Source organism: Trichoplusia ni, chromosome 23 (genome assembly GCF_003590095.1).
Source record: "Trichoplusia ni isolate ovarian cell line Hi5 chromosome 23, tn1, whole genome shotgun sequence".
NCBI lineage: Eukaryota > Metazoa > Arthropoda > Insecta > Lepidoptera > Noctuidae > Trichoplusia > Trichoplusia ni.
The window spans coordinates 1,645,156-1,663,234 of NC_039500.1; the positions used below are offsets into that span (position 1 = coordinate 1,645,156).

The 18,079-nt window shown below is 34.8% G+C and overlaps 2 protein-coding genes across 3 annotated transcripts; one reads left to right on the forward strand and one right to left on the reverse strand.

Moving 5' to 3' along the window:
- The first annotated feature begins 373 nt into the window (after positions 1–373).
- Positions 374–4,707, forward strand: LOC113504815 (CAAX prenyl protease 2-like). The gene is made up of 6 exons (XM_026887278.1): positions 374–616; positions 691–935; positions 1,115–1,282; positions 1,745–1,813; positions 2,131–2,193; positions 2,495–4,707. The coding sequence occupies exons 1-6, from the start codon at positions 501–503 to the stop codon at positions 2,695–2,697; spliced, it is 864 nt and encodes a 287-aa protein (XP_026743079.1). The 5' UTR covers positions 374–500; the 3' UTR covers positions 2,698–4,707.
- A 2,616-nt stretch (positions 4,708–7,323) lies between these two features.
- On the reverse strand, positions 7,324–17,973 carry LOC113504814 (BTB/POZ domain-containing protein KCTD3-like). 2 transcript variants are annotated; one of them, XM_026887276.1, is made up of 13 exons: positions 17,742–17,973; positions 16,973–17,286; positions 15,086–15,251; positions 13,909–13,985; positions 13,218–13,311; positions 12,552–12,772; positions 11,689–11,901; positions 10,843–10,959; positions 10,471–10,610; positions 9,918–10,092; positions 8,955–9,063; positions 8,363–8,547; positions 7,324–8,023 (listed from the first exon to the last, which is right to left on the reverse strand). In XM_026887276.1, the coding sequence occupies exons 1-13, from the start codon at positions 17,786–17,788 to the stop codon at positions 7,881–7,883; spliced, it is 2,001 nt and encodes a 666-aa protein (XP_026743077.1). In that variant the 5' UTR covers positions 17,789–17,973; the 3' UTR covers positions 7,324–7,880. The 2 variants fall into 2 exon arrangements, with proteins under 2 accessions (XP_026743077.1, XP_026743078.1); XM_026887277.1 differs by having other exon boundaries at positions 7,325–8,023; positions 8,955–9,051; positions 17,742–17,971.
- Between the last annotated feature and the right edge of the window lie 106 nt (positions 17,974–18,079).

Below are 18,079 nucleotides of genomic sequence, written 5' to 3' on the forward strand. Positions count from 1 at the left end.
TAACATGAAATGTGTTTTTTTTCTTATTAATGCGTTCAAATTAATAACGTTTAAATTTTTCATGATGGCAACTTAATTTCATATACTTATAATGCACACGGTTACAATACAGACATTTAGCTCAGAAGCCTGCAAAACACTTTTTTTCACAATGGTAGAAGTACACTAGTACTTCGCTACTCGTAAATTACTGTGGGGTAAAGTGATTGATTGTTATTTTTTTTGCTAACAATTGCATATTACAAAGTTAGCATTTAAATTAATAAATTATAAGTAGGCATTAAAATGTTCTTACTGAATGTGCCAATGAATAAAGCAAATAGTATATAAAAAAATAACTTTAAGCTGGAAACACCGTTTGCCTGACACAACCAAACATGAAAAAAAAGAATGTCAGAAATATAATGTCTTGGAAGCTGAAGCTGTTTTGAATTCCTATTTTTCAATATTTTATTTATGTAATTTGTGCTAATATTGTGCTTGTGCTTTTTCTATTTAAGATGTCTTTCACAGAGTTGTTTGACGTAAATCAATGTAGTTTATCCATTTTGGCATGTATTTTTCTAACATTTTCATATGTTGCTAGTTTATATGTGTGGAGGTCTACGTTGAGCAGGTAAATTACAATAATATATTTTACGTTTAGAGTTAAACAAATCATATCCATATTAATCTGTACTTTATTTTCAGAGATCATCCGTCTACTATTAAGAGAAGGTTTTTCAGTGTGTCTGTTATGATGTTATTGGCACCATTTTTCGTACAATGTTTTTTCACTGGGGAAACCTTGAGTAAAGGAAATTTGTATGAACAGTTGGGACTGCGTTGGTCTGGGGTTGTTCCAGCTATTTTTGCGCCTCTGTTTTTGACTGCTATTCTATTTTTGGGACCATTGACTATGCAGTTTCTGTCTGGAATATGGAAACTGTACGCAGGTGATATATATTTTAATGTTACATGAATATTCATAATTCAATTACCGAAAAAACAATAGACAATTACTTTAATTTATTTTACTTTTTATGTATAATATAAACTTTTTGTATTAGTGTACTGCTATATAAATTATACCACAAACAACACAATTTAATGAGGATTTATTTTCTTCACATAGAACCCATATACTGGTTATCCAGTTGGCAAGATTTGGTGTGGGTGCGGAACCATTTCATGGCCCCGTTGAGTGAGGAGTGGGTGTTCAGAGCTTGTATGATACCTCTCCTGTTGCAATGCTTAGAACCCATGACTGCAGTATTTGTAGGACCATTACTTTTTGGTGTTGGTGAGTATTGTCATGAGATAAAACTACTGACTATAGGGTGTTACATAATGTATGCAAATTTTCTTTACAAACTGCTATCATCATTAATAGACTGAGCAAATTCTCCAAATTGCTAGAAACTTACATTAAGCAGTTAGTGTGATTACTATAATAATAGTAATCATTACTTAGCTAAATAATAAAATGCATGTAGCAGTTGCTGATACATAAAAAAAATGATTTAAAAATAAATCTGTTGTTATCCATATCTGTTATCAGTTTGACCAAAATTCAATATCTTAAGCCTTTCACAATGTAACAAAAAATCTCTGCACAGATGTTGATATTTTTAAGTGTTTCATATCTAGCTACAGGGTGTTTCAAAGATGTGCTTTTTAAATTGAATAGAACTCTAACAACCTTACATGGTGTATGTTTTTCTTTTTCATTAGAAATATGCTTAATTATTTATTCATCTTTCAGCTCATTTCCATCACATGTTTGAACAGATGAAAGCTGGGTTTGAATTCAAAACAGCTTTAATGATATCAAGTAAGTTCTTTTAATAGATATTTTAGATTATAAAACAATTTTGGCAACTATTCAGTATTCATAGCCAATTAATAAGATACTATTATTACTCGTATGCATTAATATTGGTACTGATATTGCATCAGCAAAATGCATGTATCTTGATAAATGTAGAAGGCTATTCTATATATTTTTTTAAATAACTACCATAGAGTATGCTACACTAAGAAGGTTTTTATTAAATTTTATTAAGTCCTACAGTAGAATGACAACCCAGTTGATAATTAATTGATGTGAATTCTTATTAGAATAGTATAAAAATAACTTTATTTTTTCAGCATTCCAGTTTACATACACTACTTTATTTGGTGCTTATTCAGCATATTTATTTGTAAGGACAGGTGAGTAAGATTTTTAATTAATTGAGACAAAAAATATGTTCATAAACAATACACTATCCTGCTATAAATATTAAATACTTTGGCATAATTAGCAAATTATTTTAGGTCATCTTAATAAATAATCGCCACTATTATGATCAATCAGTCGATACAAATCGAAAAAAGATCAATTATCACTATTACGCCTTTGATTTTATTTTTAATGAAAGGTACTTTTTCCCAAACTTGGTATCGGTTTTTCGGTAAAGTTTTTTTTATTTCCACATTGTATATTGTAGATATGAATAAATCTCTTTCCCAGGACACTTCGTCGCTCCGCTAGTTGCTCACATGTTCTGCAATCACATGGGCTTCCCGAACTTCGCTGAAATAACTGAGTTCGCGCCCCTCCAACGGGTATTAATTGTATTTAACTTCTTACTAGGATTCGGACTCTGGTGTCTTCTGCTCACTCCACTAACTAATCCTGATATATACGATAACAGATTACATTGGGAAACCTGAATCACTCGTTAAAATACCAATAGTAAACAGCTTGGAGATCTGCTACATAAATAAATACTATAACACATACAAAATAAGGTCCACAATGGCCCAAATTTGTGTATGTTGTGTGTATTAGTGGCTGATTCTATAATTAAACGCCTAAAAGACTTAACCCACAGTGTAATTTATGAGAGTTGGATTTCGCTTTTCACAAATTGCATTTCATTATACAAGTTTTTTGTGTAGTTTGAGAGTTTGAGAGTAGTTTTGACATTAATTAATGACCCATCATTAACAGTTCACGGCTAGTTTGTAGGTTCACTTTGACAGTAGTTACTTTATTCCATGTAGTCACTAAATATATCTCATTAATTTAATGAATGAATAAATACTTTTATGCTATGACTGTACTTCTAAAGGTAAGTTACACCAAGTTGCTCATATAGAAATGTGGATTTCATTCATTTGCCCTAGTGGTGTATTTATCTGTAGAACAGTATTACCAGTGTAAAATATTATTGTTATTAAATAGTAACACTGCAGTATTGCTCATCACTGTATACATAAGTTTTCCTCAGAATTCTAATCAAAGGGTCTACTTTCTCTTAAAGTAAGACTGTTGCCATTGTAGAAGTGAGATGGCGCAATATATAGCGTATAGTGGTGTCTTTCTTCCACAGTACCAACATTTTAATTTTTTGAGGTCTGGGTAGACCCTCAGTAGACTTATAAAAAATAGTTAGATATCCTAATTCTACTAATCTTATGACGGAGATAATAATGAATGATAATTATAATTGTAATGCTTTACTGTTATGCGTTTGTGTCTACACTTTCTTTGAATTGTCAAAAGTTTATGATCAAAAGGTCTTTGTTCGTGTGTATACCTTATATTTGTCGTGGTAAGCTTAAGTATTAAAGCGATATTTCTTATAATCTGTATTGAAGCCAAATCACTATTCATTTTAAGCTGCTTATTCCACTAAAAAGCGTCTAAATCATTTGAAAAAACCTTGTTAATTTCATAATGTTTTACAGTATTGCAACGTCTAACAAGTACAAGCACAATATTAATTTAAATTTAAAGCAGATGTAGACACTACATTAGTGTGATTTAATCTTTAAAGTGTTTTCGAAATACTTATTTGGTACTCCCAATTGTCGCAGTCAACTTTCCATCGGTTCGCGGCTGTATTACATATTTTGCAGAATCATAGTAAACCGGGATCATAGTATTGCAATACTGGAAGATAAATTGGCAATTTGATAGATGCAAATTTGGTAAAGGGTTAAGATCGGAACCTTATAAAGTGTTCGCTGCCTGGCCGCATTCAGCAGGCTGTAGGTATCTAATAGCTAGATTTTTGAAATTTAACAAAATTAAAAATCAATTTTGAGCACCGATTTGGACGGTCATAAATGTGATGGTCTACTGATTTTCTTGCTATTTTGTTTTTCCTTAGCCTATTTTGCCGAAACCCTCAGTTTCGCTAGTCCGACTCGCTCTTGACATGTTAAACTGTCTTAAAATTTTACTATGACAGATATGTAATAACGCCGCCGTTGGACTGTGTAGTGTCTTATTTCTATTGTAATTAGTTAAATAATATATGGTAATCTGATGTGATTTGATCGAAATTTTTATGCAATGTTTGTCTGTTTTAAGCGTTAATTTTGATATTTTAAATTGTTTCACCACTTCTGCCTGGTCTTACCACCACTATTTTGTAGTTTCAAAATTACATTAAACTTGAAATCTCTCGAAATTTCTTTTATCGCTTAAAATATTGCGGAAGTGGTGAAATAAAAGTTTTCTTTTTTGTGCCATATGTTTCATGTTACTGTAAATACGTAATAAAGATAATAATTTAGACAGGGTTTGCACGCATGGGTACATTGCAACATATTGCCTCACTAGTCAATTGATGTATTGTTTTTATTTTTAATACTAATTATAATGATTTGTGATGTGAGTATGTTTGTGAAACAACGATATTACTTGTCATGGAATAAAATACATGATGATTATGATTTTGTTATTATTTTTAAATATCTTCCTGGAAAGTATTTCTTTTCACTTTTGAAGGATCATGTGCCGTCGTCGACGTCTGTTTCTCCATCAACCACAAATTAGATTGTATGACACAGTTCCTAGAGACTGAAGACTGCACGGGTAGCCGAGTGATTGCCACGTCAAATCCAGTGCGCCACTTGTCGTGGTTTCGATCCCCGTTTAGGACAAGCGTTTTCGTGCTTCACGGATAACAAGTCTTTAGCAAATGACTTGAATTGTGAAGAACGCGACACTGGAAATTAATTATGACTTCATAATTAATTATGCTTTTAAAGCGATAGACCCAAGCGTCTGCTATTGGAAAAAGGATTGTCGATCAAATAATAACCAAGCGTTATATGTAAATAATTTTTTATTTACTTCATATATACATAATTTTGTAATATCTAGGAACAACTCTAATTTCAATCTATTTTACAATATAAATAGCATACACTCGATTAAAGACGCACAAATATAAAATTTAATAGGCAAATATACATTTTCACTTAAGAAAGTTATATCTTTTCTCCTTATCCTGAAAATTTTAGGATTTGACAGTATCTAAGTAATATTATTCCTTATTACACGTGACACGGCATTTATTTAAAAAAGTAAACAGTTCAATAAAAAAAAAAGCAAAATGTATATTTGCCTGTACAGTACATAATTAACACTCCGTAATTAAATGCATTTGATATAAATATTTTACATACACCAAGTGTTAAACTAACGAGAAACGATTGCATAAAATTCATCACATATCTAATTTAATTTTCCCAGTAACATATACACGTTTTAACATAAAATCGTTATACTTAAATATACAAAACATTATTTTTCAAAAATAAAGAATTCAAGAGAATATTGAATTTGATCGTTATTGAGCTTCTGAATCAAATCAGTCTTACACGCCTTCTAACACCCGACATTCATATAGAAAAAGATCATGTAATAAAACCTTAATATAAATATGTATCGCTGACATTCGAGACTTAAGGTTTCATTTCTCACTGTTTCATAGCAGTAATTGCACTAGGTACTTTTGGTACCGTCTAAAATTTGGAGCAAAGTACTTGACAACATGTCGTGAAAAAGACAGTTTTAAATAAACTTCGGTTATTTTTAACTGTAGATAAAACTTGTTTTTTGCGAATTGTATGCGGTAGCCCGGTAGGTACCTAGTGCATTGACTGCGAGCACTATACCATTTCTATAAACCCTGTAATATTAGAGTTATTTAAAGTTAAAGCAGTCAACTCACGAACTAAAACAAATGTTTCATTATATAGTCCTAGTGAACAGTGCCGGCGTTACGAGTTTTAGTGATAGAAGAAGCGAGATGTCGCTATGCCCAGTGTGCGTTCCGTCTCGCTTCCCCAAAGACAAAAAACCTGCTATAATAGGTTACAGTAAGCGTTTATGTGTTGAAACAACAGTCGTAGTGTATTTCCCAGTCTCTCGCAGTTACAGTGCTGCCATCTATAATCCCTATCATTTCTAATCACATCAACTATATTAATTCCATAGCAAAATCCATCATAAAATTTATTTGCGATGATAATTATGAGAAAAATTTATAGGCGGACGCTTGAAGTATAAAATTGCAAGTAATTTATTCTAATGTAATAACAAGTTACATAATTTCCTATATAGACACAAATACGTCATATATTCTGAGTGTACGATTAAGGCATAAATTGGCAATAATTTATTAGCTTCAAAGAACATTAGCAAATATTAAGACGTACTCAACCATGGTGAAAGTTTTATTTTCAATGAGTTATATAAATACATTTATTTTGTATGAACCAATACAGACAAACCTCATATATCATTAATCTAAGGCAATTTAAAATCTATACAAGCTTAACGTTTTTAAGTGTTGCCATAAAACACTAATGTTCTTTGAAATTATAATACAAGTTGATTACTTTTGCTATAAACTGGTCAAATATTACTTTGATATAATGCAATCATTTATAATAATAATTATAACTATCTATCACCGCTTTAAATATAACATTGAAAGCATTTTCAAATACTAAACACGCGAATGATAGTGTCTTATGTCAGAAAGATGTATAATTTTTACTATTATATTATAGTCAGCGTAAATTTTTCTCGCTTATCAACAGTAAGTTTTTGTTGGATTAAAGAATTGAAAGATGACAGTTGAAAGAACGGTAGTAGTACCGAAAGCATAATATTTGGATGTAGTTGTGCACAAATCATCAACAATAAGTAACCTTTATCACTATTTCATAGAAGCCTTTTATTTCTTATATACGGAGATTTTTTAGTCATCTTACAAAAGTAGCCCAGTTCATGTATCCGACATAAAATACCTCTAGGCGCGATTATTATTTTTTTATCATTAACTAAGACAATAAGTACGAAGAAAAATTAAATAAGAGAAATCTGAAATATACTCTTAAAAATGATAAAAACGTCACCGCCCGCGCCCCTCACCAATTTTACAAGGCTCGGACCGCGCTCGCAACAGAGCTATGTTTCTAAAAAACTACGAATTGCATTATAATATTGAATAAAAATTGCACTTTAAATTTATTCAAATCTCATAAATACTTATTTTTTATCATGAACGTGTTCTAGTCATTGGATTCATGAACTGGGCTGCTTTTGTAAGACGACTAAAAATCACAGTGTATGTAAAAGGAAAACTGCATTTGACTTCACTGTTAGATAGTTCATTGTACTGTTATAGGGTAAATTCCCTTATATAGCCTAATCCCAATAGTCTAAAATTGTGGTAAATTATACATCTTCTGAAATCAAAACACGTCGACCATACGTGTATTCAAGAACGACACTATTCTAATGTTGTCTTTCTTACATCTCTTGACAAAGAAGAAGACAGTATGACACCCATTTAGACAGTGACGTTCGTATAAAGCGTGCCCTACACTCCCTCGCGATTCTTGCTGTGAATTCACGCCGCGATTCGCGCCGTTCCCTGCAACGAACGGGGAACGGTGAGACGCGTGCGCGCGAATCCATCTTCACACGCGTTTTGCGGCTTTCGCGGTCTTTCGCGCCGCGAGTGTAGAGCGCGCTTATGGTAGTGGTCGTATCACGCGTTGACGACCAACGAGTAGAACCAGCGCAGGGCTGGGCAGAGCGGGGTTCATGGCGCCTGCAGCGGGCGGTTGGGGGAGTGCGGCAGCGGGGGCGCCGGCGCCGCGTCCAGGTCGCACGCCGACAGCAGCCGGACCAGCTCGTCCGGGGACGGGCCGCCGTCGGGGACGGGGGACTCCTCGACTTCTACCGCTGTGGGACACAAAGGTGCTTGGTAAGACAGATAATATAAAAGTAGGTTGGTTGCATACTAAAAATCCGAGGAGAATAATTTAATTTTAGGACGGGTAGGATAGAGAATGTTCTATTTTCTAGAGAACCTAGGCCGAAAATTTTTGTTGTCGCTTTTTTACTGGTTTTAAGCAATTTTTTTAAATGGACTGTGCCCGTCACTAGTCTCCGTATAAAACAAGTTATACAGAGGATTACAAAATTACTAATAAAATTATTAATTGATACCAATATTTCACATGACTACTGAAAAGGCCTCAATGACCACCCAAAATAAAATTCCATCTATTAAAATGGTACCTGCAGTCCCAGCTACAGTTGGCGGTTTAACAGCCTTGTCGATGGGCGCGGTGAGGTCCCACATCTGCGTGGCCCCGGAGCGGTGTCCGCAGAACAGCAGGCGGCGCGGCCGCAGCGCGCCCTCGCACTCCGCCACCACGAAGCAGGACACCGCCGACCCGTCCACCGAACGGATCGTACACACTCTGTGGGGAGGAGGACAGCTATATTCGGTGTAGAACGGTTAGCGATGAATTCTCACTAAAAAATAAAACAAAAAACAGAAGAAAACGATTGCGACTTGATTGTGTAGCATCACGTTTAATAAAGGAGTTTGATGACAGCTGTTTGTTTATGAACGCAACGTTTATCCTCCGTGTTTCGGCACGCACGTTAAATTGTGGGTCCCGGCTGTTATTCCTACAGTCTTTGACAGTCGTTACAGGTAGTCAGAAGCTTGAAAAGTCTGACAACCAGTCTAACCAAGCAAGGGGTATCGTGTTACCCAGGTTGAGGAGTGTGGTGGGTTGAGGAGGTCAGATAGGCAGTCGCTCCTTGGTCCAACATAGTTGGGAAATGGCTAGACCAATGAATAAGCGAAATAATGTATTACCTTTTCCCATTAGACGCAAGTCGTACGTATAACGTATCCGTGTCGGGAACAACTTTCTGAATGAATATCTGTTCCTCGTCCTGTTCGCCATAGGGTCCTGAAACAATATCTTCATAAAGTCATCATCACTATACTTATTATAACACATGAAATATAAACTGTATGCCGTAAATAAGTAAATGTATATTTTCCAAAAATTCAAGATTTTGATTGTACTCTTATGTAAATATTTTGTACTTTTATGATTGGGAAGAAATACCTTCATTGGAAATAAGTGGTAAAGTAAAATATAATATTTGATACTCACTACAATTCCAACTATTCCGCTATCGATAAACATATTTGAGCTTCAAATTTCCTTTTATAATAAAAACAATTTCTTACTGGACTAAATAGTTAAAAACAACAGAATAGATTAGATAACAATATTCTTGACAGCAGTGATTCTTAATACATACAGTGTTAGGGTACAATGTAAATATTTATAATTGAATTAAAACTGTTAATTATAGCACTGATGGTGTTTGATGAAATGTGGGTGGCTCGATATACTTCCAGTAAAACCTGTTTCTTTGTCTACCGATCTTTTTTGCTGATCTTTTATTAATTTTTGTATGTATTGTAATTAGAGTGGTTCACTATTTGTTGTTTTTATTTTATGTTTATTATTATTATTTTTTGTTAATCATGTATATATATACATATTTATTTAATATATATGGAACTGGGTGACATCCGTGACTCAACACCAAGGCTCAGTTGAAAATCAGCGCCAGGCACCAGTTGCCTGGCATTAATGCTGAAGTGATGCCTTTTTTTGGTGCCACTGCAGGGTACACGTTTTTGTAAATGTTATGCTTAATTTTAATGCTCCCTTTCTTTCAATGGCAGTCTTATCGCTAAATAAAAACGGGTGGTATGTGATAGCCGACATGAGGGTTTCGTTCGTAATAGTGTACTCACCACAGTCGTTATGCGGCTGCGCGGTGGGCGCCTCCAGCGCGAGCACCTTGAAGGCGGCCTTGGGCGTGGTGCCGGGCTGCGTGGAGATCATGCCGCGGAAGCGGGTCACGCGCCATGTGCGCACGTGGTTGTACTCGCTGCACACCGACACCAGGTGGTTCTCCGATAGAGACACCTAGGGACAGAACATATATATCTTTGATAAAAAAAATGACAGTTTGGAGTTTTACTGAAACAGATAAAAGTTAGTACGAAAAAGTTTTTCGTATAGCTAGAACTAGATAGAAATTACCTAATTTATTTAAGTTTAAACACTTTGCTGCCCCCCATGGACACAACAGTTGAAAAATACAAATGTTCACATATGAATCACGGAAAATGGTTCAGGCTTTAGGTGAGTGTCACTGCGCAACGCTATGTAATTTGATCTTAAGTAAGCTACTAAAATAATACATCTAAATCTAAGCTGGTAATCTAGCTTTGCGGTTGCAGTTCATTTTCTACTGCTCGACGACGAAACTACAATTATTAATAACGGTTGTTGTTATATTACCTTAGTAATAGGACTCTGATGTACGGTGAAGGTCTGGAACAGCTGCGGTCCGTGGCCCACTGTCTCTGGATGCTGCACTATGACGCGAACGGAACCACATCGAGTGCCGTAAGCTATCTCGATCCAGTTGCCACACAAATCTGAACATAATTTAAACACCATGAAAATTTAGATAACGGATAAACATGCTTAGATATTTCTAAATACATGACATAGATTACACCCAGGCACAGATCAAATGCTCGTGCTCATCACACAAACATTTGTCCCGGATGGGAATCAAGCACACGTCCGGCATTCAGGGTAACTAACCACTAGACCAACAGGCTAGTAGCTGGCCGACAATAAAACGAAGACTGGACTACAACTTACTTGTTTTTGGCGTCAGATAAACAGATATAGCTGTGATGGGCTCCTGATTCGGATCCTTGTACAGTTGTGTCACGAGCAGATCATTGTCTTTCATGCGTAACGGGAACTTTTGCATATCTAATGAACAAATAAAGCTTGAGTTTAAAACCGAGAGATATAAAAGTAGATGAATTTATTTAAACAATTATAGTTTACTAGCTTTTGCTAGGAGTTTCACCCACCCGATGTCGGTTATAGCTGCAGAATGATTACCCTCCTTTAGCAAAATTGGATAAAAGTCAGCTACATCTATACGAAACTAGCTCTAAACTCTGCGAACTCCGTTTCGCAACTAGATGGTTTCCCCGCTTTTCTGTTGAAATTTTTCGTGAATTTTCTTTGCTTTAAACCTCACGGAGCCTTTGTAACGAATGCAAAACCGTGGAAATCGGTTCGTGCGTTCTGGAGTTATATCGTCAGGAAGGAAAACCCGACTCATTTTTATATAGTAGATTTCATCTTGGTCCAGCCGTTTGGGCACAAAGAGGTAACAAACATACATTCACGCACGTATATCATACACTTTTCTTTCTTATTAGTTAGCAGCAATATTATGTAGAAATGATCTCATCGATTATAATACATACATATTAATAATTCATAATCAATGCATGAATAATGTCAAACGACAAAGAAAGAGAAGACCTTAACTTAAATACGATCTTTACAATGGCCATAGGAACGAAGATGCTTTCAATACCATTCATGCAGTTAAATGAAGAATAATAGAAAATTAAAATCATAGTACATAATAGTAACTACTTAAATTTGTCTATTAAAAGAAGTCAAAAAACATTTTTGTCTTACCAATATAATTAATAGCTCCCGTCGCGGTACCGAGCAGTAAGAACGACCCCGCAGTATCATACGTGGTCAGGTGCGCGACATCCTGCGTCTGCCAGTGTTGTGTGCTCGTGTGCCAGACGCCGGCTTTACTTCTACTGCCGGCCCCGCTTAGAGCCACCAGTTGAGGGCCAACGAAGAGAAGGTGTTCAACTCTAACGCCGAGGTTGAATGTACCTGGGGATTATAGATGTGTGTAAGGAAATATGAGTTTTATTTTGATACGAGTAAGGCTTAATTTAGGATGCTTAGTCATAAATTGACGGAGGCCTTTGTATAGTGGATCATTATAGGCTCAGTTGACTGATTGATAGCTTAATTATGGAGTACAGTGTGATAACAATTTTATTAAAGAAAACTTTTGATATGATGTTTGCAAAATAATTAGCATTCATATGATAAGCTACAATGATGCTAGAGGTTTTTTGATAGGATCTACCATCACGTCACTCTGTTTTGACTACATTTTATCTATCAAACTGATTCAAATCTGTAGAATAAAGTCAAAATAAAGATAAGAAGTGTTCATAATCATACCGCAGTAAATAAAAAAAAACAATAAGATAAAACTGTATAAACTTAGCATAACAAAGTCACTCATATTAGACGGGCATAACACACAAAGCCAGTCTAATAAGAGCTCGCGATTCTCAATACTGGTTGTGCTAGACAACACCACTCGACTCAGCGAAGTGGTGGCTTTAAATAACCCTAGCCCCCACACAATTCTGTTCAACATATCTACCAATATGCCATGGGCACTTGTGGAGGTCTATGTCAAGCTGTAGACGAATATGGGCTCATGATGCTCTACCAATATTACTCACCAACTAAGGTCCGTCTCACAGGTTCGCTATGTGTTGAGAACGCCCACAGCCTCACGTGAGCACCGCTGGCTATGCCCAGCATGACGTCAGTGCCAGTAGTACTGTTCCCGCTCGATGTACCACCACCACCACCCGTCTTCGCATTCAAGGCTATTCGTTCTATCACCGAGTCTTGAACAGGCGATTGGAATACTACGTACCAGCCGCAGGAGTCTGTCAATCTGAAATTATGGAGTTGCAGAAACAATTAACATTTAAATACGTTTTTTTGCTCTTATCTCATAAAAAATGAAGGAGATACAGTGAAGTAATATCGCATGTGACGTCACTTACTAGTACACTTTTTACTCGCAAGTGACGTCACTAGACCCATACAGTTTTAATCTTGCTAACGGTTTAATAATGAGATCAATGTAAATTACGTATTCAATATTTTTGGATGACAGTTTTTTTTGTAAATACCCTATTTAGATGTCAAATTTTAATGTATCGACTTAGTAAACCTATAGATTTTGAAACGTTATTGAGGTAAACGGATCGTAATATTACTTTTCACATTTTCAAATATATTGAACAAAAATGTAACTTAATTGGCGATAGCAGTGCCATACATTATATGGGTTATGAATGAAACATGCAAATGTAAAGAGATAAAGTTGTACATACCTATAACCGGTAACGAAGTGTGTATATGCGACAGCCACCCAGTTGTGATGCGCTTTGATAATTTGTACTTTCATACTGTCAGACCATGAACTCACTGGAAAGATGGAATGTTATTTAGTATCATGGCTAAGTAAGAAAATAGAAGTCTTGCAGATTTTTGCTTGTTTAAGTTTACAGTGCAGAAGAAAGATCTCGATGGCGTGCAATTATTTTATTTATTTATTTATTTATTAAACAGGTACATGATAAAAAAACATTAAATCTGACGCAATGTCCAACAAAACTATCGACATAGTTTGTTGGACAAATTGGGGAGGCCTTTGTCGATCATTGGACAAATATGGACTGATGATGATGATGATGAAGTTTACAGTACAGTAGTCATCTACAGTGGAAGAACTACAGTATCAGATCTAGAATAGATCCAGAATAGTAGTTTTGGCGATTTACATAAAAAACATGACAAAGAAAAACGATTGATGACAGTCATGTGTAGTCAATAAAACTTGTGTCTATTTTAACACTTAAATCAGAAACATTCGGCAGAGGGCCCTTCTTCCGCTGGATTCGCGAATCATCACCTTGTTTCATGTTCCCAAACATTTATAGATGTACGTTAATATGTATCTTGAATGTACAATCGTACTGTGACTAATCAGTAACTATCTACTAAACATTAATTGATACGTACTGTCTGGCGGTCGATGTCCTTTGTGGCAGTCTGCGTTGCCTAACGAGGCCGCTCTCGAGTGACCCCGGCCGCATCGGCTGCGAATTGTACAAGCAATTAGTTTTGCATATTTGTGATGGGATGAGATTGTTGTCTGGATGTCTAATAGGTTTGGGTTTGATTGAAAATAGGAATCTATTTGGATAAAATAGGATGTATATAGGGTATTGCTTGGGAATTATAAATGGTTATGTTTTTTTGATAAGAAAAAACTTATAAGATATATTTTAGTAGGTACAGGTCTTTAAAAATATTGGTTGGAAAATATACCTAGTGTATAATGTTTTGTTACGACCTATATCGTACTGTTTTATAAAGCTAAATTTTAAAATGAAGAATTGCTATATTTAGCGTCCATATCTTTTAAAATACTTAATCAGATTTTTTTTTAATTCAAAGATTTTATTTTATTTTATATGGAATAAAAACACGTTTTGTGTGTTTGAGGCGGATGCATACATGGAACTAATTCGAATTACATTTTTTTTTATCGTATTTGGCAAATTCAACTTCATACTTAGAACTCTATCTATCTGGTATTCAATAGCATTAAAACAAGTCTACAGGGTAAAGACACAATGCTGTATTGTCTAGGAAATCATATGTCCAACGTGATTAATTTACAAGATACCTACTTTGAACAATAGAACTGTGAGTAAAATGTTATAACAAAGAGCGTCTGACAAAGACATAGTATCGCCTGAAATAAGATTACAATAAAATGCTGGGGTATATTCCATTTTAGTCTTATGCTTTAATGAAAAGCTTGTTGGTGTATTTATGATGAAATTTGATATAGCTGTAGCTCTGGATTAACACAGGCTTTTTATCCAACTGCCTCAAAATGAGGTTGGTTTTTATGCTGTTTTGCCGACACGCTCGCTAAAGAAGTCGAGTAAATCCTTCGATGTAGCTATAGGTACCAGAAGCTAGATGAACCAAAACATTGTGTAGGATGGTCAAGTTACGGTGAGCGAAAATTATTGTAAACACTAATCAAATCCGCTAAAACTAGCGACTGCACCTACAAGAACAATTTCATGACTTTGTATCGTTGTGATTTTAAAACTTCGACTTTAAAGCCCGATATTAAAGACTAATATTCAAAATCTCTCAAATGTTTCAATTTATTACAAACCTCAACTGATCCTGTGAAGGTATCCTGCCAACAGTGCGAAGATCCAATGACGAGTTCCTAGAGTGTGTTCTGTTAGCCGCCACATCTGTGTTGGAAGCCGTCGAGTTCTTCCGAGAACAGCTGTTGCCGTTCCGTGCAGTGCTGCCGTTTGGCAACGCCGTGTTCACTGCGAAATGTGTGCAGGTCAGTGATTGGAATCATAGCTGTATGAACCGTAGGCCTACCTGGCCTACCACAAACTCAGTAGTATTGCCTTGATCAGCTTATGTAATGATTAGAAACATGTAATTGACTGTACGGTCAATGAGAAAATAAGAAATTATGAAAATGAATTTTATTGCCCTAGAATACAGACCATATTGATGTGTAATTCTCTATAGATAGATTCCAAAAAAGTTGCATACAAATCATTAATGCAGATATTTTAAGTATATTGACATTGAATAACACTTTAACTTACTAGTAACACCAAAACAAAGGTTAAAATTCGAAATAAATTATAAACATCTCCTATTTATAATTAAACTAGCTGACCCAGCAAACGTTGTTTTGCCGAATAAATTGTATCTAGTTGGATGTATTTTTTAATGCTACATTATAAAAAAGTAAAAACAAAAAAATTCGTCCAAAAAATAAAAATAAAAATTTTAGTGTGGGCAACCCTTGTCACTTAGGGGAATGAAAAATAGATGTTGTTCTATTCTCAGTCCTATCCAATATGTATACAAAATTTCATAAGAATCGGTCGAACCGTTTCGGAGGAGTACGGTAACTAACACCGTGACACGGGAATTTTATATATTAGAAGACGTAATATGAATTATCCTCACGAAAGTTACTATAAAAACTTTCTTATTTTAGTATTATACCTTTCTCAATCATGATCTACTTATATTAGCTATTTAGGCAAATTTATATCTCAAAACTCTGTTGAATCTAAGAACATTTAGCCTAATCAATTTAATCACTTTAATGTTTATGTTTTCATATACATTAAAATATCTTAATTGATTACTCACAGATAACAACAAAATTACTAAGCATAATTTTATCTAAGTTCATAGGTGTATTGACCTAGATATACAATTGCAAAACAGAGTTAATTACTAAAAACAAAACACCTCTGTCTGCTCTACATAATCACGGATTCAGCCTAAGACTGCTTAGCCAATGGTGTTCATTGCAAGTTTTACATTAATTTATTGGCCGGGTACTACGACTATGGATGAGATGAGCGCAACGCGATCTTCGCGTAGGACAATCCACATTTATGATGTGATTGAATGTTTGAACTCCAAAGACACAATAATGTTAATTTCTAACCGCAGGTACCATTATTTAAAAGGTGAAGAGGTACCATGCATGCCTCTCGCCTTTCGAAATGTATGTCTGTATCTGCCTTAACATTGTAATCAATCAAATACTATGCAAGTAAGTAAATATGAGTCAGATGGTATTATATGTAGAATGTGAGTAGTCTTTTGTTAATTATTGAGGGTAAGATTGTATCAATGCAATTAATCTGCATGATAAAAAATCCGATTTTATCATAAAAACTTTTTAATGTGTGTGCAAACAATATTTTTTACCCATAGTGACCTGTTCATATTAGTTATAGCACATTCTCAAGAAAGATTTAGTTCTATGTAACAGGAACTAAAGCAGAACAGGTTAAAATATGTTAACCTTTAAAAATATGATGTTTAGGAAATTACAATTGTGAGACTTCACTATTCATTATAAAATCAGGACAGTTAAGGGTAAATACCACCTGGCAGTAGAATAAAATTTAACTAAAAACATATGCAATGGTTTTAGGAAGGTATAATACTTTTTTTTTGCTTACATTCTCTATATAGATGAGTAAAAAGTAGTGTCTATACTCACATGGGGGTGGTAAATATCCATAGAACAGCACATCACCACATGTAGAGTGATTCATCTCATCACATAAGGCCAACCGCCTGCTCAATGGAGTGATACCAAAATAATCACATTCATGTCTCAGCGCCCTTATGTTTACATTTTCAAGATCTATATCCCTAGTACGAAGGAAGTTTAATATGAGACCAAAGAGGTTTGGGTCACGGTCTATAAAGATTGCGCCGTTTTCGTCTCGCACTGTCGGTATTCTGCCACTGAGGAGAGCAGTGAAGAAAGTCTCCGGAACCCAGGTTAAAGTGTGCCATGATGTTGAGAATCTTAAAATAGTGGAGGTATTGTTAGAAATATATGTGCAACTTGCACTAAGTATTTTTCTATATGTAAACATATAAACTGTATAAATACGTCAAAATGACCACTACAAATATTTTGAATTAAAAGTATTGAGAAAACAAAGCGGAAAATAAGGTTTTAAAATTATATGTATTTTTTTAAAGATTTATAGTCTTGTAAACTGACAAAATTATGAAATACAATGCGGCAAAAATATAAACAATGATTGCTTTATATCGTCAGGTTTCAAGTTTCGTGAAGTTCCCTAGGCTTCAGTTCGTACAAATATTTAATATATTGAGTTGATGAAACCTTCTCAATGCGATAATTACACAAATAATCTTTAATGTCGACGAGTAGACTACAAAGCTAGGCCAAATATAAAGCGACTTGAATAAAAAATAAATATCACACACTTTCTTTTCAGTTTGTCACTTACCGTGTACCTCCCACATTTAAGTTCACAATTTCTTGATAATTAGACATTTGTAATGATTGAATAACAACAATTCCATACGAGAAACAATTTGTTGTTACAATATTTTCATAGTAGTAATTTATTTACGTTCGACGATGGATAGCAAATTGTCAACCAAAGAGTATCAAACCAACCACAATGATGTCAACGTCAACAAACAGCTGTAAAAAATAACACTTCTTGATTGGCATCGGTTGCCATAATAATAAAACATTGTGGAGCTGTTTAGTCGAACTACCACACTATTGAACTGAATCTTACTAAATAGTTAATCCACAGAACTGCAATATTTACGAAAT